This window comes from Anguilla rostrata, chromosome 2, assembly GCF_018555375.3.
Source record: "Anguilla rostrata isolate EN2019 chromosome 2, ASM1855537v3, whole genome shotgun sequence".
NCBI lineage: Eukaryota > Metazoa > Chordata > Actinopteri > Anguilliformes > Anguillidae > Anguilla > Anguilla rostrata.
This window is the reverse complement of record NC_057934.1, coordinates 36294531-36319265: the sequence shown is the minus strand read 5'-3', so window position 1 is coordinate 36319265 and position 24735 is coordinate 36294531. Positions and strand designations below refer to the sequence as shown.

General features: G+C 45.3%; 1 protein-coding gene across 2 annotated transcripts in view; it reads left to right on the top strand.

Annotated features, from left to right (window-relative positions):
* Positions 1–24735, top strand: part of LOC135247904 (C-type mannose receptor 2-like) — a 39172-nt gene that overhangs the window by 11186 nt on the left and 3251 nt on the right. Inside the window, exons 2-28 of one of the 2 annotated variants that reach the window (XM_064321880.1) lie at positions 105–524; positions 1734–1907; positions 2186–2350; positions 2685–2798; positions 4502–4645; positions 4895–5086; positions 6132–6286; positions 7577–7678; positions 10719–10834; positions 11390–11538; positions 11686–11900; positions 12129–12271; positions 12441–12537; positions 13414–13549; positions 13645–13677; positions 13801–13967; positions 14439–14607; positions 15973–16115; positions 18718–18832; positions 20108–20268; positions 20513–20621; positions 22125–22360; positions 22522–22687; positions 22807–22944; positions 23055–23168; positions 23545–23721; positions 24517–24540. In XM_064321880.1, coding sequence (XP_064177950.1) covers positions 105–524; positions 1734–1907; positions 2186–2350; positions 2685–2798; positions 4502–4645; positions 4895–5086; positions 6132–6286; positions 7577–7678; positions 10719–10834; positions 11390–11538; positions 11686–11900; positions 12129–12271; positions 12441–12537; positions 13414–13549; positions 13645–13677; positions 13801–13967; positions 14439–14607; positions 15973–16115; positions 18718–18832; positions 20108–20268; positions 20513–20621; positions 22125–22360; positions 22522–22687; positions 22807–22944; positions 23055–23168; positions 23545–23721; positions 24517–24540 — 4074 coding nt within the window. Of the gene's footprint in view, positions 1–104; positions 525–1733; positions 1908–2185; positions 2351–2684; positions 2799–4501; positions 4646–4894; positions 5087–6131; positions 6287–7576; positions 7679–10718; positions 10835–11389; positions 11539–11685; positions 11901–12128; positions 12272–12440; positions 12538–13413; positions 13550–13644; positions 13678–13800; positions 13968–14438; positions 14608–15972; positions 16116–18717; positions 18833–20107; positions 20269–20509; positions 20622–22124; positions 22361–22521; positions 22688–22806; positions 22945–23054; positions 23169–23544; positions 23722–24516; positions 24541–24735 lie in introns of both variants that reach the window. The other variant, XM_064321879.1, reaches the window with a different exon arrangement.

The following is a 24735-nucleotide window of genomic DNA, read 5'->3' as shown; positions in this document are numbered from 1 at the left end:
TCTACCCTGCTAAACATACCCCTGGGACGGCCTCACCTGGCAGCGTGTGCTCTCTGTTGTTTTATGACCTTCCTGACCGCGCTGACTCTGCTTCCCCTGCCCAGAGCCCCATGACCCGGACGTCTTCGCCTTCTACCACAAGGGGACCCAGGGCTGCCTGGGTCTCCGGGACTCGGTCCTGCACGTGTCGCCGGACTGCGAGGGCAGCGGCCAGCAGTGGAAGTGGGTGTCCCGCCGGCGGCTGTACAACGTGGGGTCCTCGCTGTGCCTGGGCCTGGTCGCCGGCAACAGCAGCGAGCTGGTGCTGGGCACGTACCGCTGCGACCGCGAGCGCTGGAGCTGGAACTGCAAGCAGGTGCTGGAGATCCTCGACCACTACGTGCCGTCGCCCCAGGCCCCCGCTCCCACCGCCGCCGCCGCCGCCGCCGCCGCCACCCCGGAGCCCACCCAGCCGGCGCCCGCCGAGAGGCAGGGCTGGGCGCTGCACGGCGAGGAGCAGAACCTGTGCGCCAAGTCGCACCGCGGTAAGGCCGAGAGCGCCGCCGGAGTATCTGTGAGACCTGGCTTTTACTGAGGGTGAAAGTGGCAGACAGACATGAAGCACCCTTGATAAATGCATGTCGGTGTTGGAGAAGGACAGTTTTTATGGTTAAAGATGGCTGTCTTTCTGTTCGCACATCCTGTAGGTACAGTAGTAGGACAGTGCTGGAAACCTTATATATTTATTAACTGTTTAAACGTATGTGTGTCGGCACTCCTCAGCTTCAACATTTAAAAACGGCTTCGTTACATTCAGTTCAGTCCTGGAAGGATATCTGTGCAATGTCAGATCAGAGTGTGACTCTAATCTAAGGTGTCTTGCATGTGAGCCATTTGGCAGCGCTTAAAGTGAACTACTTCAAGTTTTACCGTGAATGAACCAAAATGAAAACCAGACATCTTGTGGAAAAAAATGACTCCCTGTCTCTTTTTCCCCCACTTTCCTAGTCCTCCTCTTTAAGGGAAAAAAATCTGTTTTTGCTTTATTGTCATGAGCAATAAGATATTTTTATGACTTCCTCCCCATGAAGCTTTCCGTTTTCTCGTGGAGGCTTCAATGATAAATGACATTGATATAATTTATAAATGCCATAGCTTTACAAGAGCCTTGAGATCGCAAGCCATGTTGGGAATTCTCTGTAACCACATGCCATTTCAGTTTTTCCTGGTTCTCCTCCCTCCCGTTTTCAACGGATTCTGTGAGCTGTGGAAAAAGCGAATTTTTCCATTTTTCAAGGGTGATGAGTAGTGTTTACATCCCCTCTAGTCTTCTCTTCCCCTTCTGCAGTCTCATGGAATGCAGCAGCGACTCTGGCAATCCCATGGGCATAGCGCCCAGGTGTGGAGATTAGGCTCACGGTTATTCAAAATAAAAGTTCTTTCAAGTCCAAGAAAAATGCCCCAAAGCTAATTTCCTCCAAACTAGAACTTTCTTGAAAGTTAAAGAGGGTAAAATGTTTGTTTTGGATGTGACTGTGGCCAGATAAAAAACTGTAACTTTTGTCTAGCCATTCTTGCTATATGTTAGGAAAAACTTGTACAGAGGAAAAGTTAACATCAACCTTTGACAGGCAATTGATTAGAAATTTTAAGAAGTGAGCTTGAAGAGGGATTATATTCACCTCCTTGTGAAATAGAACTTTAGCTTATGCCACAAGAGCATTCTGGGACTGAAAATGTTCTCTTGCCTCCAGACATTTACACTATCCAAGGTAACTCACATGGCCGCCCCTGCAACTTCCCCTTCCTCTACGATGGCCAGTGGTTCCACAGCTGCACGGGCATTGGGCGTGAGGATGGGCACCTGTGGTGTGCCACCACCTACGATTATACCCAGGACGAGCGCTGGGGCTTCTGTCCTATCAAGAGTGAGTCCACTTGTGGTACCGGGATGGACTGTCCTTTAATGTATAGCATATTTTCATAAGCAAAATTAATGGAGTGATGCACTCCTCCAATAAACTTACTCTTTATGAAAAATATTAGATGGAGTGTGGTTATTTATCTCTTTTTTTTTTTGGGACTTCCAGGAAAATTTAATTCAGTACATCGCACCTGTGTTCATCTGTGTTCATTTCTCACATTTCTATCCTCTTTTATTCCATCTCTCTCTCTCTCTCTCTCTCTGTCATTTTTTTCCTCTCAGGTGATGGCTGCGAGACCTTTTGGGACATTGACCCGCTGACCAAAAACTGCTACCAGTTCAATTTCCAGTCCACGTTGTCCTGGAACGAGGCGCGTGTCAGCTGCCAGCAGCAGGGGGCAGACCTGCTCAGCATCACGGAGCTGCACGAGCAGACCTACATAAACGGTGAGAGGGCAGAGGGGAGCAGTCATGCACAGATGTGTAAGGGCATGCGCGGTTATGTAAGGGCACGCACAGATATTAACTGACACACTTAGACGCATGCAAATGCGCAAAGACGTGTGCAGACAGACATTTATGGACGCAGCCGAGCGCATTCTTTCTGGTGCCCTTCAGGGGCAATTGTTAATGAAACAATTCCTGTGCTTTCATTTTTCATTTTATCTTTGGCCAATATGAGTAAAGATGAACAGTCACAAATAGTAGCTGTTCGTCTCGTTTTGACATATATCTTGGCAAAGCCTGAATGGATCTGAAAGCTGTTTTTGTGTGTGTGCAGGTCTCTTAACTGGGTACAGTGCTTCACTGTGGATGGGCCTGAATGACTTGGACATGAACGGGGGCTGGCAGTGGGCGGATAACTCGCCACTGAAGTTCCTGCACTGGGAGTCAGGTAAGGGCTAAGCTCCTCCCATCAGACCTTTAAGCTAGGACTTCTTCAACACCATTACCCCTTTCACACGGCTTCTGCAAAAATATCTGAACTGCTTGATAGCTGTATGTAGTGTGGGAGAGCGTATTAAATACGGCTGTATTTTTGTGGCTTTGTTTGGTAAGATTCTGGAATTGTCCTATTGTCAATCAGGAATTCATATTTGTAGGCCTGTCCTGTCAGTGGAGCGTCCTCTATGAGTTTGTTGGAGCACCGATTAACACCAGTTTTCGACGAAACGCGTGCGGTGTTATTTGCGGTTGGCGCATCCGAGCGCTGTGCTAATTGTCTAACTTGGTCTGGTCGGTCAAGCAGACTGCAGGACCCGAAGGGCAGTCAGTCCTTCTTCATCTGAAGTTACTGTATGGCCAGTTTTGCATCGCCCAGTTGGTCAGTTGGGACTGACATTGTAAAGATTCAATTGAGGACCGTGGTGCAAGCCACTGGCCTGAGAGAACATGCTTTAGATTTATGGGCCATGTGACCGTCCTTAGAACAGTTTCCTTCTGTATTTTTAAATTTGCCTTAGTGAGCTAATACAACACTGTCATAGAGAAGAGAAAATGCTGCATTGTGCCTTAAAACAAAGTGACAGTGTGCCAGATGCGTGAATTAAGCCATCGTGGAGCTTCAACAAAGACCTTCGGCATATCAGCGATGACAAGCAACAGTAAAAAATGGTGTCGCTAGTAACCAGGCTCAGAAAAACTATAAAAACTTCTGAAAAGCTCATCCCTCATCACATCTTTGTAATACACTGACTGTAAAATCTAACCAAAACTCTGGCTTTCATACATTAATAAGACAAAGCAAAATGATGCTGTGTATTATTTTACAAATGAATGCAATAATGATCCATTCAGTTGTAGTTTTTTTTTTTAGAAATGGAAAACTTTCTTTGAGTGAGGCAGTATGAAACATAATACTAATATCTCACTCAACGGGTGTAACCTTATTCTTGAAAGTCACAATTTGTCTTGCATGGCAGCAGTATTTAATTAGAGAAACAACATTACTAATAAATGAGACCAGAAGTTTGTAGGACCTCCTGTATTTTCCTTCTTTTCTTATCCAAGAGACCTTAAGTTTAGAGACATTTAAATAAATGCATGTTCTCCTCAGCATTTGAGCTCTCATTTGAGCCAAAATGACTGTTCATAATTAGCCTGAACATGCAAGCGGAGGAGTGAAGTAATATACAGCAACACTAGTTATTTTCACTGCAGTGTATTTATAGTGAAAATGAGCTGTACCAGTTTATAAGCTTGAATGTTTATTTTTGTACAGAAAAATGTATCTGTAACGTCAGAGCAGTGATGGTAGGACTGTTCCAGATCAAGAGAAAGCGGGCATGAAATTAATGACACATTACTGTGCAATGCCACAATTTCACTAATAATAGCAATAGTAAGATGAAGACGAAGAAGAAAAATGCTAGCACTGCTAATTTAATGTGTTTATTGCCGTTTTATGTTCTCAAATTTTGGTTGAACTCTTCTTTTACGTTAGTCCTGTGAATGGTATGCTATGAGAAATTCCATTGCTGCAGTGTTGGCATTTTGCCAGGCTTATTGTTCTGAGAATGGCTTATCCTTTTCCTGTGGAAGGCTGGGGATAGTCTCAATAAAAGAGGTTCTTAAGTCCGCCCCATGTCCCTGCTGCAGATCAGCCGAACCACAGCGAGGAGGAGAACTGCGCGGTGATCCGCACCGAGACGTCCGGCCGCTGGCAGAACCGCGAGTGCGGCGCGGCCATGCCCTACGTCTGCAAGAAGAGGCCCAATGCCACGCTGGACCCTTTCAGCACCGGTAAGCCCCTGTCTGTCTGATGGCCCCGTACCTGTGGCCTGGGACGGGCGGTGTCGAAACGTACGAGGACATACAGTATTTACAGGTGCAACCTAAACTGATGGGGCACCTCTCCACCTCTGCTCCCCTTTCTAAACTTCCCTCTCTCGCTCTTTTGCCTCGCTCTATATCCTTGGGCTTTCTGAGTTTTGGTGTTCTAACCTTACTTCCCCTTCTTGCGCTGTCCCCGCGCCTCTCTTCCTGTGACAGACTCGTGGTCGGACGACGTCCGTAGGGAGTGTGACGTGGGGTGGCAGGCCTTCCAGACGGGCTGCTACAGGCTGACGGCGGAGAAGAAGGACTGGGAGGAGGCCCAGAAGACCTGCCAGAGGACGGACGCCAACCTGATCAGCATCCACACGCTGCCCGAGCTGGAGTTCGTCATCCGCAACCTGAAGAAAGGTGAGGGGGAGGACTGCTTAGCCCTGGTCTGCTCCCCTTCCCCTGTGTCCCCCCTGTTGCCACTCCCCCAGTCCCAGCCTCATTCTTCTTTTCCCCCCCCAACACATTTCCTTGATTTTCAAGAATGCTGTTGACAAGACAGATATACATTATGCACCACGAAGAATGCTTCTGTTTCTCTTCTTTAATCAAAATTCTGTTCGCTGCCTGTTGCTTCCAGTTGCGTTCAGGAAAGAAAGGGTCTTAATCGAATTCAGTGGTGAAAGACAGTTTAGCTCTTTAATGCGTGGTTACAGGTCTGCGTGGTCTCACGAGCGCCTCCAGTCTGCCAAAAGCATCGGCGCACAGGTAGCTGTTGAAGTGGCTGAATTGATCTTCATCCCGCCTTCAACCCGTAGTTTAAGGCGCAATGATGTGAACATACAACATCGACATGCGCACCCCTATCAGTGACCTCTATGCTAGTTTTTGACGTTTTTCAGGGTCTGTCCACTCAAGACCCTTAATCCCTTAATTAGATCTCCAAAACACCCCCTGGTTGAAATATGTCCAGTGCTGGTGTTTTCAGTTTCAGACACACCTTCCCCATCATTTGCAACTGCATTTAATCTCTACATAGGGAGAACATTGCAAGTTTCTTTGTATGGCAGTGGGTGTCTTCCCTTTAATTCCCTGCCCGTTAAGCAACTTCTACAGTTGAAAGTATTAGCAACGGGACACTTCATTTAAATCGATTATGAGCAGACCTGGTTTTGTTGTTATTTTACAATTAAATTGACAGGATATTATTCCAGGACTTTGAGATCCACTTAAAGTGCATTTACAGAAATAGTGAATGTATGTCCCAGTGTTCCTTTGCCATTTTAGAAACAATGGTGAAGCCTACCAGTTTATTTTATTGGGAATATAAGATATAATGTACAATCTAGTCAATATTTTATACAGTCTCCCATTCCGCTATGTTAATGACGTACCAGTCTTGCCAGCCTTTCACAACATACTCAGAATATTCCATCGGATTGTGTGCTCTTTTTCCGTATCTCAGACGTGGACGAGCTGTGGATCGGGCTCCACGACACCAAGATGCAGATGAACTTCGAGTGGTCAGACCGCACCCCCGTCATCTTCACCTACTGGCACCCCTTTGAGCCCAATAACTTCCGCAACACCCAGGAGGATTGCGTTACGCTCTGGGGTCCGGTGAGCGGGGCCTGCTAGCCATCTGTTGCACTTCCACACATTTCTCCCCTCTACTTCCAAGCTTGGATATTCCACGAATGTAAAATCCGCCAGTATGGAACTTCCTATACAGACAGAATGTTTGGCAAGATTCCACAGTTGCTAGGCAAATTGAAAAGTTATGTTGGAGTAAATTTGGAATGCTGGAGTAGAATGGCATGTCCCAGCTTCTTCCTCATTCTGAGTAAGAGTCAGAGCTTTGGCTTCTCTCTATTTTAGGAAATGGTTGTATGCATGGTGTATGCAATAAATCTCTCATTAAGTTTACCACAAGTATATTATTTACCATAAGTATATTTCATTATTTGATATTGATGTCTTGGCAGTTCTTAACAAGAACATGATGTCCTACTTGAGTGTTGTGTGAGAAGATTTATCTTGCACATTTGATATTTAATGGGATATTTGTATCATGTTCCATTTTAAAATGGAGGTGTTTTTTCAGTGTCAGTGAGTTATTTCCCATTTCTCTTAACTCTTATTTGCGGTCAATTGACCTTTAAGTTTGAAATGTTTTTTCATTGTATCCCAAAAAAAAAAGATTTTATTATAAATTAGATTTCATACCAGGAAAAGAAGGGTAAGGCTCTTAACAGTTCCTGAAAATGATTTGCAACCTAGTTTTAAATATATATTTTCTTAAAAAAAACAAAACAAAAAATGTAGTGCATATTTGAAACCATTTGAAACTGTAACATATAATTACCAGAAACAGGCACTGTTACCAGAACTACGTATTAATTAACAGAACAGCGTTAGGGACTGTAAATCTCTGAAAAATATGCGGCGTGTAAAGGCAGTCACTAAGATTACAGCTTGTCAACAAAAAGTAAAAAAAAAAAAAAAATTATATATGTATTTTTGAAATAATTACATAATAATTTAATTCAGTAAGGAATGACCTAAATAGCTGACGTCATTGTTTTAGTGTTAACGTGGAACGTTTTGTTTTGTAAACATGACGGGGTCAGGACAAACAGTGGGTGGATATTGTACGGATAAATTCCCATTCCCAAAAACATCCAAAACCTGATAAATGCACGCCAGATATTTTCTGGATGTTTTGTGGTGGGTTTTGGGTCTTTTTTTTGGCAGCGTACATCAAAGAGCTCTGCTTCCCTGTATTTTGAGATTATCGTACCTTTTTGCATTAGAATAGGCTAATGCGCTATTGTGCGTTCACTTTGATGGTATGAATGGCCTGCTTTGGTCATCAGAAGTACTTACGCTGTTTAATCTCTCTGTGTCCAGGATGGGCGCTGGAACGACAGTCCCTGTAATCTGTCCCTGCCTTCCATCTGTAAGAAGCAGGCTCAGAAGATTGAAGGCACACAGGACCATGGCTGCAAAACGGTACGCTCTCCGTCTGCTCCGTTATAATCTCACATCGGGTTCTACGCCAGTCTCATTTGTTCTGTGTCTTAATATGTTTTGTCCATCTGTACTTTAAAACTGGAGTGTTATGTTTATGTTGAGACGTACGTGTGTGTGTGTGTGTGTGTGTCTGTGCATGTGTTTGTGAGTGTGTGTCTGTGCGTGTGCGTGTGTCTGTGTGTGTGTCTGTGCGTGTGTTTGTGAGTGTGTGTCTGTGCGTGTGTTTGTGAGTGTGTGTCTGTGCGTGTGTCTGTGTGTGTGTCTGTGCGTGTGTTTGTGAGTGTGTGTCTGTGCGTGTGTTTGTGAGTGTGTGTCTGTGCGTGTGTGTGTGTGTCTGTGCATGTGTTTGTGAGTGTGTGTCTGTGCGTGTGTGTGTGTCTGTGCGTGTGTCTGTGCGTGTGTTTGTGAGTGTGTGTCTGTGCGTGTGTTTGTGAGTGTGTGTCTGTGCGTGTGTGTGTGTGTGTTTGTGAGTGTGTGTCTGTGTGTGTGTGTGTGTGTCTGTGCGTGTGTTTGTGAGTGTGTGTCTGTGCGTGTGTGTGTGTCTGTGCATGTGTGTGTGTGTCTGTGCGTGTTTGTGAGTGTGTGTCTGTGCGTGTGTTTGTGAGTGTGTGTCTGTGCGTGTGTGTGGTGTCTGTGCGTGTGTGTGTGTTGTGAGTGTGTCTGTGTGTGTTTGTGAGTGTGTGTCTGTGCGTGTGTGTGTGTGTGTGTCTGTGCGTGTGTTTGTGAGTGTGTGTCTGTGAGTGTGTTTGTGAGTGTGTGTCTGTGCGTGTTGTGTGGGGTTTGTGAGTGTGTGTCTGTGCTGTGTGTGTCTGTGTGTTGTGGTGTGTTTGTAGTGTGTCTGTGGTGTGTGTGTGTCTGTGCGTGTGTGTGTGGTGTTTGTGAGTGTGTGTCTGTGTGTGTGTGTGGTGTCTGTGCGTGTGTGTGTTGTGTCTTGCGTGGTGTGTGTCTGTGCATGTGTGTGTGTGTCTGTGCGTGTTTGTGAGTGTGTGTCTGTGCGTGTGTTTGTGTGTGCGTGTGTGTGTGTGTGTCTGTGAGTGTGTGTCTGTGCGTGTGTTTGTGAGTGTGTCAGTGAGTTTCTCTTTGTCTCTCCCTCTCTCCTGTCATTCCACACAGTCTGTATTTAGAGCTTTCTGCAGAGTCACCCTGCCATATTTGCTGTTCCAGCTGTTTGGAGTCAGCACCGGCCCTCCAACTAAATTGTAAATAATTGAGAACAACTGTTGCCCCCCTGCTCCTGCTTTTCTTGTCTGGAGCTGTTGCATGAATCACCCTATGTGGCCCCAGAGGTCAGCCAGCAACCTCCTCTCCTCCCAAAAAAACACATACCCAAACACCGCTTAGCGGACATCTGGTAAACCCATCTAATACCACCCTCTTTCCTGTCTTTTCTCTTTGCTCTCTCTTGCTTTTCCCCTCCGTCTGCTCTCTGTGACTATGGTCTCTCTGTCCCTCTTGCCTTTCCACCCTTCTCTTTTTCTGTCACACTGTTTTTGCATACCATCTCACCATAGTGTCATGTCTGCCCTCTCTTTCTTTGTCTACACTTTCAGTCTTCTGTATCCCTTTTTCACTCCTTCTGTTGCCCAAACTCTATTGATCTAAAGTTAAATACTGTGAAGGCTCCTTCCGTTTATTGTATTGCTTTTTGGTTCAAATGAATTTTATTAGCATATCAGACGTAGGCCAGGTCATACTTAGCTCCTCAGTAAATGTGACAAGAAGTCCTGTCGGTGCATTCATTCTGGGTGTTCTGTATGCTAGAGAATTCATATTGTATATGATACATACAGTTCCTTGAAAACGTATTTTCCCCCTTCCTGATTATTGCCTGTTTGTCACACTGAATGGTTTCAGATTTTAGACAAAATGTAATATTAGACAAAGGGAAACTGAGTAAACACGAAACACCTTTTTGTAAATTATTATTTTATTTAAGTAAAAAAGTCATCACCCATATCACCCAGCTGTGTTACTAGCTTTCTTTATTTTTTCTTTGTTGTTACTTATGTAAAACATATTAATATATCTGTTGCCTGTTTTTTTATATTTTATAGAACATTTATATTTGTGTAAAGATTCAGTAAACCCAACACCTTATTGGCCGACTGTTGTATCCTTTCAACACATTTGATGTTGTTTGTTTTGTACTATCGATCAAGCATTTTTCAATTTTTGTACTTTTATATTGGCCACTGTTTTTGTTCTCGAAGTCCACTTTGTGGCTGCTTTTGCAACTTTGAATTTCAAAGCTCATACTATAGTTTAGGTAGCTTGTTAGTTTAAATTGAAATTTGGCAAAATTAGCGTTCCCCCCACCCCCATGAACCACATGATTTAAAAGTGTAAACGCATTTTATGCCCTATGTAACCGTTTAATGATTTTAAGAGATTTGCCCATCCCTCAGGCAATTAATCGTTTTTGCCATCACTTCTGTGAGAACAATTCTGAAACCAGCAACTTTTCTTGATGCTCAGTTTAAAAATGTTTTTAAATGTGTTCCTGACGAAACCGTCTTTCTGTGTTACATCTGGTGCTTTCTGTGTAATGAATGAACGTGAAATGGCCTTTCCTGCTACTCAAGAGGGGGTCATCCTGAGTTCATTAGGAGGAAATGTGGGGATCATGTGACCTCACAATCTCTCCCTCTGTCTCCCCCCAACTGCAAAAGCACACACAGCTGGAGTACCTTGTGTGTTTCCTGCTGCCAGAAACACTTGCATGAAAGTTTGCTATTGGATAAAAGCACTCATCTGACCTTATGATTGAAGTTTTTACACACGTCTGCTGCACATATTCATGACTTCCTGTGTCTCAGCTTGCCGCTTCCTATTCTATTCTAATATTAGAAGCCATGTGAGTGGGAAATATTTTGCGTTTTAAGGCTACCCTCATCCCCCAGCTAACAGGCAGTTTCAGTTGATTTGCTCATTTCAATGTCTTTGTTTTGGCTTTCTCTTTACCAGTTTGAGGTGAATTCTGCAAATTGCGCGCCCCCTCTAACCTACCTGTCTCTGTCAGGGCTGGAAATGGCATAGTCCTTCCTGCTACTTTGTGGGCGAGGAGTCGATGCCATATGAGGAAGCAAGGAAAGCATGCATGGCTGATGAGGCCACCCTTGTAACTGTCACCAACAGGTGAGTCTTCAGAACATGCAGTGTATGTGAAACATTCTAGTCTTGGGACTTCAAACGAACCATATCCTAGGCTTAAAGTCTGGAAATGATCGTGACGCTGTACTTATGGTTCCCTTATAGTTGGCCGCTGAATTTATTACTGATTGTGTCCAGATGTTTGTTTTTCCACTGAACATAATCTGAGCCATTACTAGACAATGATTGTAAATTCCTCCTCTATTTGATAAGTGTTTGAATGTGCAGCAGCAGCCTGACTGAAGCATTATCTGCAGCACATCTGTACTGACAGCAGTGAGGAGGGGCTCCTCCAGGGATTTTGAGCCCCATGAAAAAATGTCACCACCCCCGGCAACCCCATCCCTGCACAATTACAGCACAATTTTTCAGGCCCTCTGTCAAGTCCTCCCCACACCCCCCCATATGGTGCCCTTGACACTGAGCCCTGCACTCCTTCACTTCACTCTGTTCAGTGAATAATTGCTCACCATTTCCATTAAAGTTGAACATGTGCCACTCATCAGTCTTGTTAATCACTCTTGCTGGCTCTAACACCAGGTTTGAGCAAGCCTTTGTGAGTAGCCTGGTGTTTGGACGGGTCGATGATTACTTCTGGACAGCCCTGAATGACCAGAACAACACTGGCACCTTCCACTGGCTCAGTGGTGATGAGGTCACCTTCACAAACTGGAACCGAGACCAACCAGGTAGGCCTCTAACAGCGGAGTCATTTCCTGTCTGCCACCATCTGTCTATTTAGTCAGTCTGTCAATCCAAATGGACCGTTTTTTTCAGAAAGTCAAATGTCTCGCAATTTCAAACGTACTTATGTTCCTCCCTCTTTCAACCCTCAGGACTGGACAAAGGTGGCTGTGTTGCCCTGGCAACAGGCTTTGCCACAGGACTGTGGGAGGTCAAAGACTGCTCCACCCGGGCCAAATTAATTTGTCGCTCAAACCTGGATGCGTCCCTGAGCCCCGAACCACCTGCCCCGCTCCCCACACCGAGCCTGACGGGAACCTGCCCCCGCGGATGGAAGAGCAGCAGCACCTTGCGCCATTGCTACAAGGTCTTACACACACTGCTTTCACACAGTATCTGCCCCCTCCTTCCCTCTGAGGTTCCTTTAACTCCGATTCCCGCCATAAAGTGTAAGAGCTGGTGTCAGACATGTCTATGCGGTCAGGGAAAGCGTCCTGCTGTGAAGAGAAGGCAGCCCTGTCAGTTTCACATCCAAATTGTGCTCGCTGCCTCTCCTTCGTCTCTCTCTTAGCACACCTTCCCTTTCCTTCCCCAGGTCTACCACTCTTCCCAGGTGGGCGAGAAACTCAGCTGGCTGCAGGCTAACCTCTACTGTAAGAAACACGGCTCCCATCTGCTCAGCATCACCAACTTCGAGGAGGACCAGTTTGTCTCACAGATCCTCCACGAGACGTTTGGGTTGGTGTCAAATTTTCATCACCTGGCCACTGGCTTGCTCTGATTGCTACCATAACTATTTAAATTTCTTCAATGAGCCAAAGGGTGCCCGTATGACAAACACCAGTAGGTAGGCCTAGGTTTGCGTTACTGGTTTCAGTCGTGAATGTGAAACCTGACTTCCTCACAGGGAGTCAGAAGACTTGGAGCAGCACTGGTTATGGATTGGGCTGAACCGTAGGAACCCTATGAACAAGGGCAGCTGGAAGTGGAGCGACGGGCTTGGAGTGAGTTGGATGTGTGATCTCATCTGTTAATGAAATAGGCTGCCGCAAAAATACTGTGCCCAATAAGGCAGACTTGTTTGATTTTGTTTTGCTTGCTTAGCTACTTTGAAAGTTCTGCCCTTCTTTGCTGAGATGAATTTGCGTATAAATCAGCAATTTCAATGGTGACCACAACTTCTGCAAATTATTTAAACAAACTGGACATGAGGTAAAGTACATTTTGGGGTGTGGGAACTCACCAGAATCTTGCGTCTCATACCCACAGGTCAGTTCTCTTCTTACTTTTTGCTCACTTTTTGTCTTCTTTTATTTTTATTTAATTTGTCATTTTTTCAGAAAACAAGAACGTGAAAATCCCTCTCCCCTGCTGATAGTGACAGCACAAAGGGTGCAGGTGTGGATTGAACATGAAGTAACAGGCAGTGGAGAGAGGTCACACACTTGCTCTACTCTTTCGCCCTCCAAAGCAACCTGAGAAACAATGATACACTGTATCAAAAAGAACAGAGCGCCACGCGCAAAAAAACAGCCCTCCCTTGCAATTGTCCAAGCTGCTCACTCTTCCCCTTCTGCCTTTATGAAATCCCCTGTAGATACTGCCTACTGCCACTGGATGACGTTAGCTGTGTGCCAAAATAAAGAGTAACAGAAAATAGTGTGACGGCAGTATGCCTAACCCTACATGATTGACAATTTTTCCATTGGTTAATTTACACGTTTTCCATTGGTTTATTGGAAATGTGTTTCCTTTGTTTAAATGAATACCTTTTCATTTATTAATTCAGCACATCTGTAAGATCCCCTCATTCTCTGCGCCTTGTCCCTCTGTCATTATCAATAATTCTCATTTGTTCCCCTTCATCTCATTTCCCACAGTTCTCCTACCACAACTTTGGCCATTACTACTATGAGCAGGATATTGGCCAGTGTGCAGTGGCTGACCTGGGATCCATGCAGTGGTCAGCAATGCAATGTGAGACCGAGCTCGACTGGATCTGCAAGATCCCCAAAGGTGAAGCACCACCACTCTGTACAAAATATCTCTGCTTGTTATGTAATCTGCCAGACATAATAACATGTAATCATATGATTTGTTTGTGTTTTAAGGAACTGAGGAGAAGGAGCCAGAGGTTGAAGAAGGTCAGTGACCTTTTAACATTTTATTAAGAACTGCTTTCAAAAAAACAACATCTTGCTTCCGTTTTTTTTTGTGTTTATAACCCAAACCATCTGTTCACCTGTGTTTCAAATGCCTTTGGTTAGACTCAAGCAGTAAGGAGTGGGTGACGTTCCAGCAGGCGGATTATAAGTTCTTTGATCACAGCTCTACCTGGTACCAGGCCCAGCGCATCTGCTCCTGGTTTCAGTCCTCCCTGGCCTCCGTGCACTCCCCTGAGGAGCAGAGCTTCCTCACTCAGCTCACGCGTAAGGTGCGTCTTCCTGCCAACCGCTGGTGAGCTTTGAAGGCCCATTAGGGGCGCCAGCACCAGAACAAACCGGTTGTTAAGTTGTGCCAACTTGAGCCAATTGAGGTTCTGTTCTCTCTGTACAGCCTACAATGCAGCAACGACATGCATTTAATACGTTTATTATTATTTTAAAATTACTAAAATGACTGGATTCGCTGTAGTATGAACTGATTTGATTTAGCATGCTAATTGTGTGTAATGTCAAGAGTTGGATTAGGATTGAATAAGAATGAGAAAATTCCATTATCTTACCGCTAAGCTTCAACTAACATTTGAGATTGATTGTTTGTTTTTTTTGTTTATGTGTACTTCTCGTTTTGATTTCTGTCAACTCTGGTGAAAGTGCTTTGCTTGAGTTGTTTTGTCTATGTATTTTGTTTGTTTACCATGCCTGCCTTGACCTTGTGACTAGCTGTGTGTTTTTCTTCTCAGCTGTCCAAAGTCGCAGGCCAGCAATGGTGGGTGGGTCTGAACACCAATGAAAATGATGGGCGTTTCCGATGGTCCGACCACTCTGTGCTCAATTATGTGTCCTGGGCCCCAGGCAGACCACGCCCAGTCAGCAGGGACCGCAAGTGTGTTTCCATGACAGCCACCAGAGGTGAGATATGAGGTTATGTGATTAGTGGAAGATCTAAGGATTCAGCGAGGGAATCTTTTACTTGTCTGGACATGAATTCTGCTTACCTACTGTCATACTACAGCTGCAAGCATCTGTAACATTTCCACAAAAAAAAACCAACCTCTTGCATTGCAGATTATTTTATGATTATTTTCAGATAGTTATAGTGAAGTTTGGGTGAAGATGTTTGAACATGATGGACTGCTCACAGATTAGTCCTATTTATTTATGATGGTGCTTTAATCTTCAGTTTACATTTAGCATACAGGCCTCAGCTACAAAGGTATAGGCACTAGGGATGTGACGGTATACCGGTATGATGGTATACCGTAACAATTTGAATATAAAATAGTACTGTCATAAACGTAACGAAATACCGTGATAGTAAACCACGTGACAAAAGCAATTTTAATGCAGCTAATTTTTTTTTAAACCAGTGCCCAAATGTACAATAATTTCGCCATTTCAAAAAAACTGATGACTTATACAACTGTTGTTTCCATGCTGATGAAATGTAATGATTGTAGCGATTACATGTTTGAGCCATTGCGATTTAGTTGTGGGATAATAATTTGACATTATCCGTAGACCAGACTTTTTAGTGAGTCTCGTTCATTTGAGTAGGGTCCAGGAAGTTGCCTGCTTCCACGCAGCGTATGTGGTGTGCAAATGTTTTTCTCCACTTTGTGACTGTTGGTATTGCACTCATTGGCTGAAGTATGTGAGTAGGCGTGTCAAACAAAGTTGTTGCTTACAATAAATACGCTATTTTTGTGAAATCACATATTTACACCTCTGATTTCTCTTTTTTGGCTGTGTATGATAATTTTATTTAAAATCAGATAATTTTAAGCCTCTGGTACGATAGTTTAATATTTCCCATCTGGCAACGCTGGCTAGCTAGCTGTTATACATCTACACGGCATCCCCGTTTGCAGTCGCATGCTGATTCTGATACCGACCGTAATGAAGAATTATATCCCCCCAAAAAGCAAACTTGTTCATCCGTGTGGGCTCACTTTGGATTCAGGAAAAAGGATTTTTATTATTTGAAATATACAATTACAAGGAGCATTTTTGTTTTATTTTTCTATTAGAATGGTTTTAAAAAATCTGCAGAGCCATAAATAAACAGATCGAGTTGTAAACTTTGTGTTATTTTTTTTTAGCTTAAAACCTGATACCGTGATATACCAAAAATCGTGATATTGAGTAGTATGATTATCATACCATGAAATTTTCATACCGTCACATCCCTAATAGGCACAAAAGTCAATGTGCTCTTATTATGAGGAGTGATCCTTTCAAAATATGTTGGCTTAACAGTTTAATCACTTTGCACAGGGGAATGGAGTGACCAGAAGTGCCACACAGATCTGCCCTATGTCTGCAAAAGAGTCAACGTCACAGCCACCCCTCCGCCTACCCCTGCGTCCCCTGTCCCGCCTGGGGGCTGTCCTGATGGGTGGACTCCCTTCCTCAACAAGGTGGAGCTCCATCCTTTAGTACTCTGGGCACTGTTCTGTTACTGTTGTCGCTGTCGATGCTTTGCTGCTAATGTTTATGCTGTTGTGGCCCAGCTGCTCATTAACTAGTTTGTGAATGCTCTCAGCTGTGATGTAGGCCTTGAGGGAATGTTATGAGGTTGGTGCCACCGTGCAGTAGTGCTGTGTGCTGCTAACAGAATTCCTTGCTATGCACTTCCTCCTTATTGCAGTCTGCCCCTCCCTCAGGAGACACACCCCCGTTGCTGCAATATGTGGCACAGGACTCTCTCCAACCCTGTGACAGCTTTATGGTTGCAGGGGGCCTGTGGAGCTGTAGCTGCCAGTCGGCCATTTGTAATTCTGACTTCATCTCATCCTACACCTCTCTGTTCTCCCTCCAGTCTGTTGCCCTCACTTGAAACATGAATCGCCCCAGACAACACTACAGCCCCAGAGGCCCCCTCTTCGACGTTCTCCTTCCCCCACACTCCCCTGCTCTCTGGCAGGAAAGCAGAACAGAACCGTTTCCTTTTCCTAGATATTCTCTGTTCTTCCCCTTTCTCACTAGTTATTAATAGTGCTGTATTCGTACTCCTCTCTTCTCTGTCTTCAACGTTTCATTCTCTTTGTCCCCTTATTCAGCAGATCTGGAACCTTTTCCTAGCCCACTTCAAGCTATCTGACACCCTCTTTGCCAACAGGACCTCATTTTGGGCGGCAGGGAGAAAATGACTCTAATCCAGTGACTCTCCTTACCTGTCCAGCTGCCACTCTCGGGATTTTCATCTTCTGTCACTGCTGCTGAGGCTAACTTTTATCAGGGCTGATAACTAATTATCCTTTATGTACACAAACTGTACTCCACTTTCTCCACATTCCTCAACCCTCCGCCACCCCCACCTCCCTCAACCCTTACCGCAGATGGCTTTGCCACCTTCTTCGATGTGGAAGCTGCATCTGTCATCTCCCCTCTTCACTCACCAACCCTGCCCTCTCTGCATTTTCTCCTCTTACTGACCTCTGTTAAGACCTGCTGTCTTACCATCTACCTACACCAGTGGATCCCATCCCTACTTCTCTCCCACAGTCCATCACACCTGGCATCCTCCAATCCATCCCTGTCTATTGGATGGGTCCCTGCAGTCTTGTCTTGAAACAATCTCATGCCACCCACCCACCAGTATCGACTCTTGACCCGTCTTTCGTCCAAAATTACTGTCCCCTCTCTTCTTCCCTTTATCTCTGAACCATTGAATGTGCTGTTTTCCTTCGACTCTACAGCTGTTCACACTCAAAATGACCTCCTATACCCTCTCCAGTCTGGCTTCAGGGCTGGCCACTCAACAGAGACCGCCATCCTTGCATTTCGCGAGGAGCTCCATTCTGCAAAGGTGGCTTCTGTCTCCTACATTCTAGTCCTCCTCAACCTCTCTGCATCTTTTTTTTAAACAGTTGTCCACCACCTGCTACTGTCTTCCCGGACTGCCTTGGGGATCTGCACTACAGCACTCAACTTGTGTGAACTATCTTGATAGTTGCTCCTTCTAAGTTACATGGGGGGGACGCCGCTTCAAGACCACATAACCTCAGTACAGATGTCCCTCAGGGTTCTGCTCTTTGTCTCTTGGTTCTGTCATCTCCTAACATAGTCCATCTCATCACTGCTACACTGATGGCGCACAAACCTTCTCTCCTTCCCTTCCTTCTGATACAGTGGATTCAGCACAAATCTCTGCTTACCTGAATCTCAAGCTGGATGGCAAACAGTTGCCTGAATGTCACAGTTTTTCATTGAGACTAACTGAAACTGAGATTAACATTGATGTTTTCCACTTTGGAACTCAACCTGGATAAGAACTTCTGTAATGTAATTCCATGAGATCCACATTTGAACCAGTAGCTTCACTGGAAATAAAACAGGGCATAGAACAGCAACGGTAAACAGAACACACATCAGATACCGCCACATAATTTTATGTCATGTTTGGTGAGAGGCTGAACTTAGCATTCAAGGAAGATGACCCCAAAAAATGGGAAAATGTTGTATGGGATTATAATTAAAACACCCATAACATAATACATGTAATACCTTGCTCTATATGATAGTGCTTTTAAAGGCAAGAAAAATTATTTCTGATAACTAACAGGAAAAAGGCCTGTGTAATAAGAAAATATGTATATCAGCATTCATGTTCCCTGCGCCTTGTCATTATCATAACTGTTTCAGTTAACCTTATATATACTGTGCATGTACAGGTACTTGTCTTCTGTGAATCAGCCTGTTCAATGTGTGTCAATACAATGTTCCTCTCTTTTAAAACTTGAAAGAGGGTGTACATTTCCCTGTATCATGTGACTCAGGCTCCCATAGTTAACTGCAAAGTCATTGTTGATGTAATGTTTGATGGGAATTGTACTACAATGCCAAATCGGTATTATACAGTATCTGCTATATATATACTATTAAAATAAACATAAATAACAGCATATGCTTTGAATTAAATTGAGTAATTTTTTGCTTGGCGTGAATTGTAATAATTCGACTGTCGTCAGTCTAGACTTGATAAGGAGCCCCGTGGCCTTTGTTCCTGTGCTCCTCCAGTGTTACATGATCCAGGGGTACCAGGAGTCCGGCCGGGTCACCTGGGAAGCAGCCAGGGCAACATGCAAGTCTCAGGGAGCCAGCCTTGCATCCGTGTCCAGTTACTTGGAGCAGGGTAATCCTAGCATGCGCGCTAACACCGTCCTCACTCCACAGGGCACGCACAGGCTCAGAGCAGCTTGAACCCAGGCGATGTTAAATAGTGGGGAAAAAACTGTCTCATAGAAAATCTGGTTATACTCCGGTAGGGTCGGTCCCACAAGGAAACGTTACACGGTGTACCGGAATAGAGCCCCTCACTTAACTATTCTTCCATTTGTGTTCCACATCCTCATGTGTCCTTATAAAATGATTCAAAATGTGAAGTGAGGTACGGTGGACATGTTAGGTCTTTCATAAGTACTGCCAGCAGAGCTCACGATTTACAAATTCTCTGCTCCCTCAGCAAACAGCCTCAAAGCTTATATGGGGTCACACAGGCATGGGCTGGGTATACGCCTTGCGGGAGAACCTGTAATTGACTGTTTTCTCTGACAACCCACAGAGCTTCTGCTGGTCCAACAATTAGTGGGATTGTTTACCATTCCTGCTTACTGTGTAGGTAGCTAATTTATAAAAGCATTTGTGGTGTATATTTAGACCTAAAATTTATGTTGTTGGGCAGTATGAACTTGTGAAAGTCATTCTAGGGTAATTTTACATTTGATATTGCTGGTTTGCAAATAAGATAGACAAGCACACCACCTAGCTGTATAACTGTATAACTTGTGGATAAATGAACCGACTAAATTGAGAACATTTCTCCTCTTACATTCTAGAACTTTGGAAGCAATCAATACATGTTAGTGTATTTTATGAAAGGACATGCTTTTACAATAGGGTAACAAGTCATTTTAATATGTCTCTTAATTTCAAATGGAAAATTATAATGAAACCATTTTAAGTGCTGGATGTTCTGTGTGAAGTTGTGTGAGAAAGATGAAGAGAAATAGCAAAACTGTATTTTCATTAAAAGATTTTGATAATGACATTGAATGCAAAGATAATATATGTTACATGTTGTCAAGTAATCCCATTTCTACTCACAAATGTGTATGGGTATACAGGTCAAGAAGTCTGTTCCAGTATGTTCATGCATACAGGATTAAACAATCAAATGTAAAGTGTAAGCTAATGAGTTGTTTGTATCTTGACATAAAAGGGGTATCAAAACCCATCAGTCTGCAGTCTGTTTTTTTTTTCCATTACTTGATGCAATTACTTTACATTGCAAGGCACAATGGGAACCAAATCATTGTGCTTAATTATTCGCTGTGGGGTATGTAAATCTAGCCAGTTGGCACATCTGTAATATAACGTGAGTATTGCTGCTTTGCCTTTCCCTCCACAGCCTTCATCACCACTCAGCTGTACAACGTCGGCTTCGACCTGTGGATGGGGCTGGCGGACTCAGAGAGCCACTTCCAGTGGGAGGAGCGAGGGCCCCTCACTTACACCAACTGGGGCCCGGGGGAGCCTCAGGGACACAAAGACCTGCTCTCCAAGCCTCTGGTACGGCTCGCGCGGATAGCGCCTTTACTCTACTTGCAGTACATCTCTATGGTCCCTCGTCTCTTCGGCCTCCGACGGGCTTTGCTGTGCTTCTGCGTGCTCGTTCATGGCAGAAACGGTTTGTCAGCGTCAGTGGAGGTTCTTCCGACCGTATAGCCGCTGGTGCACCGAGTCGCAGTTCCCACCCCCCCCTCTGTGGGAGAGAGAGAATGACCAGGGCCCGCGGTCTTGTCTTTCTCAGCAGGTGAACTGCGGGGTGGTGCTTCACGGGAACCCGGAGAGGAACGCGGGCATGTGGGCCGCGCGCAGGTGCGAGCTGGAGAAGCACGGCTTCGTCTGCCAGAAGAGCAAAGGTAGGCCGCAGGTCTGCAGTCACCCCCGCCACCAGCGTCAGAGATGTGCAGTATCTGACAGTGATGTCACATTTATGAGTCCCTTTCATTGATTATTTCATAATATTTCATTCACATTTCATTAGAATATCAGAGTACAAATACTTGGCGGAAGAGGCCAAGCTGTAGCTTCCCACCAGGTGACAAATGGAACCGAACAGCTGTCCCAGTTTGCATTGCCGTGCCTTACAGCACAGTAGTCTTGATGATAGAGGCTGTGTTAGCTGTGTGCTGTAAAGCACATTGAATCTGCCCTGTGTAATCGGCGGTTTGGTCTGTGTGCTGTAAATCACATTGAATCTGCCCTGTGTAATCGGCGGTTTGGTCTGTGCGCTGTAAAGCACATTGAATCTGCCCTGTGTAATCGGTGGTTTGGTCTGTGCGCTGTAAAGCACATTGAATCTGCCCTGTGTAATCGGCGGTTTGGTCTGTGCGCTGTAAAGCACGTTGAATCTGCCCTGTGTAATCGGCGGTTTGGTCTGTGCGCTGTAAAGCACATTGAATCTGCCCTGTGTAATCGGCGGTTTGGTCTGTGCGCTGTAAAGCACATTGAATCTGCCCTGTGTAATCGGCGGTTTGGTCTGTGCGCTGTAAAGCACATTGAATCTGCCCTGTGTAATCGCGCGTTTGGTCTGTGCGCTGTAAAGCACATTGAATCTGCCCTGTGTAATCGGCGTTTGGTCTGTGCGCTGTAAAGCACATTGAATCTGCCCTGTGTAATCGGCGGTTTGGTCTGTGCGCTGTAAAGCACATTGAATCTGCCCTGTGTAATCGGCGGTTTGGTCTGTGCGCTGTAAAGCACATTGAATCTGCCCTGTGTAATCGGCGGTTTGGTCTGTGCGCTGTAAAGCACATTGAATCTGCCCTGTGTAATCGGGGTTTGGTCTGTGCGCTGTAAAGCACATTGAATCTGCCCTGTGTAATCGGCGGTTTGGTCTGTGCGCTGTAAAGCACATTGAATCTGCCCTGTGTAATCGGCGGTTTGGTCTGTGCGCTGCAAATCACGTTGAATCTGCCCTGTGTAATCGGCGGTTTGGTCTGTGCGCTGTAAAGCACATTGAATCTGCCCTGTGTAATCGGCGGTTTGGTCTGTGTGCTGTAAAGCACGTTGAATCGCCCTGTGAATCGGCGGTCTTCGCCGTGTCTGTGCGCCTGCTGAAAAGCCATTAATCGGGCCCTGTGTAATCGCGGTTGGTCACCGCTGTAAAGCACTTAATCTGCCCTGTGTAATCGGCGGTTTGGTCTGTGCGCTGTAAAGCACATTGAATCTGCCCTGTGTAATCGGCGGTTTGGTCTGTGCGCTGTAAAGCACGTTGAATCTGCCCTGTGTAATCGGTGGTTTGGTCTGTGCGCTGTAAAGCACGTTGAATCTGCCCTGTGTAATCGGCGGTTTGGTCTGTGCGCTGTAAAGCACATTGAATCTGCCCTGTGTAATCGGCGGTTTGGTCTGTGTGCTGCCGTCAGACCCGGCGTTGCCCGCGGGGCAGGACGCCCTCCCCCCATCCGCGCAGGACCTCCAGTTCGGCCGGGTGTCTTACCGCCTGCTGAAGAAGCGCCTGGATTGGACGGGGGCGCTGCACGTGTGCAGGTCCCTCAACGCCACGCTGGCCACCGTGCAGGACCCCTTCCAGCAGGCCTACCTCACCCTGCTCATGAGCAGCCAGAGGAGTCACGCCTGGATCGGCCTCTACAGCGACAGGGTGAGCGCGGGTGCTGGGAGTGTAAGTGTGTGTGTGCATGCGTGTGTGTGCATGCGTGTGTGTGTGCGCGCATGTGTGCGTGTGTGTGTGCGTGCGTGCGTGAGCGTGTGAGTGTGTGCACGTGCGCGTGAGTATGTGAAACCTTTTCATGTGATCTTCAGGGCCGGAGCTACTCCTGGCTGGGTATGGATCAGTTGGCCTACAGCGACTGGCGGGAGGGGGAGCCCAGCCACTCGGCGGGCTGCGGCTACATGACCCAAGAGGGCCAGTGGGCTACAGTTTCATGTGAAGAAAAAGTGAACACCGCCATCTGTCAGATCAGCTCAGGTATTGCACGCTTGTATTCACAGGGGCCTCTGTAGTAGTGTACAGTTAAGTACAGTACAGTAAGCATGTACGCGTCGTGTGTGAGTGAACCTTTGCCTGTCTCTCCCTGTCTGTTCAAGATAATCAGACGGTCATTCCCGGGGACTGCCCTCAACTCCTGGACAACATGAATTGGGTGCATTTCCGCAACGAATGTTACTCCTTCAACCTCCACAAGGTCATGCTTCACCACGAGGCCGCACACTTCTGCCGGGGAGGTGAGCACGCAGAAGTCACATGACTCAGACTTACCAGGGTATGCCATCGCAGAAAGCACCAACTTCTCTGGCATTTCCTCTCTCTCTCTCTCTCTCTCTCTCTCTTTTAGCTGGTTCTGACCTTCTGTTCATCCATGATGAGACGGAGAATGGCTTTGTGTGGGAGCATATTGAGAGCTACCAGGAACAAGCCCCAGGAGCCTGGCTGGAGATGGGCTATAAAGGTAAAGAAGAAGGCTGCCAGTCTTGCTGTAATTTGGTTAATCTATTGAGACCATGCCATTAATTATGCAAATAACAGGCAGGTAATCGTAAATAGAAAGGAGAGTAGCAATTTGTGAAACTGAGTTGCTGCAATCTGATTTGTTCTGGCAAGTTAAGTTGAGTCAACTTGAACGTAAAACTATTAAATACTGTAGGCGTAACAGGCATTAATATACCGATTACAAAATAAACCATAAAATGGTCAAAAAAGCTTTGTTAATAATACTTTCTAGATTTTCTTAATATTAAATGACATCTACGTCTAGCTTGGTGTTAGCGTGACAATTAAACTTCCACAAAATACAAGCAAAGTGCAGTCCCCTTTTTGCACCACAGGGGGCAGTCCGATGGGGCTCGAGGATACCCAGGTGGCGTACGCAAACTGGGAGGTGCAGGACACTAACCTGAGCGTGCTGCCAGCCAAGACATGCATTTGGATCCAGAGCAGCACGGGCCTGTGGACAACGGACCTGTGCAACGCCACCTATGGCGTCATCTGCAGGCGGAGCCAAAGTAAGGACACAGGGCAGGCGGAGGGCCCTCAGTATGTGGCTAACTGAGGGAGTTCATCATGTCTGTGGCTGGTGGAATGATTGGGCTGTGGGCAGTCTGGCGGTTATGGGCAGCAGAACAGTCCAAATCTCACTGGTGCTGCGGTAATGGGGAAAGTACAGACACGCCCCCGTGCACATGATGTGGTGACATCATGCGGAATTGCATCATTTATTGTTGTTTGCGGTCTGGCTGATGCTTCAGCAGTTCTCGTCTTGAAAACACAGTGTTTATAACTACAGCTCTGTTATGTTCTTATCTTGTGATAGCTGTTAGCCTGTCGTTTATCCTTTTCATATTTGTCGTAATGAGCTTTAGCTTTGCTGATCATAGAAAACCTGTTTTGTTTTTTCGTTCACATAACTTTAGGTGGTGGTAAATAGTGTAAATATTGCAAGTTGCAAATTCAGTTCTTAACTGTGAACTGAAACCAAATACTGAAAAGAGAATTTCAAGGGATTCCAAGTTTGAGTTTGAAATTCAGATTCAATCAATTAAATTCAAAACTTTATATACAATTTCAAATTATGAAATACAAATTAAAATTTACTGAATTAAACTTTGATTGTCTGCAGGCGCAAGATTTACACCATGGTGATAACACCACCATCGTTTTTCTCGGTGATACTTAAGCACCAGTAGAACCACCACCGATTGCTTTTGTTTTAAAATTTTTCTTTTGGCAGTTTCCTTAGAAAAAAGCCCTGTCAAACAGTAGAAATATCTGATACTAATCTGTCATGGTTTCCATTGCAGGTGAGCCTCCGCTTCCTGTGGTTTGTAAGTATCATAGTTCTGTGTCTTCATGTGAGAACTACTTTACTTTGTCTTTCTTTTCTTTGACACTTTAACATAGAGATTCTTGACAAGCAGTGATACCAGTAATGGCATGTCACTGCAGCTGTCATTGTACAACTGTCATTGGATAAAGAAAAAGTTTGCTTCAGTCTTTAGGACCTGCCACGTTGAGTAGTT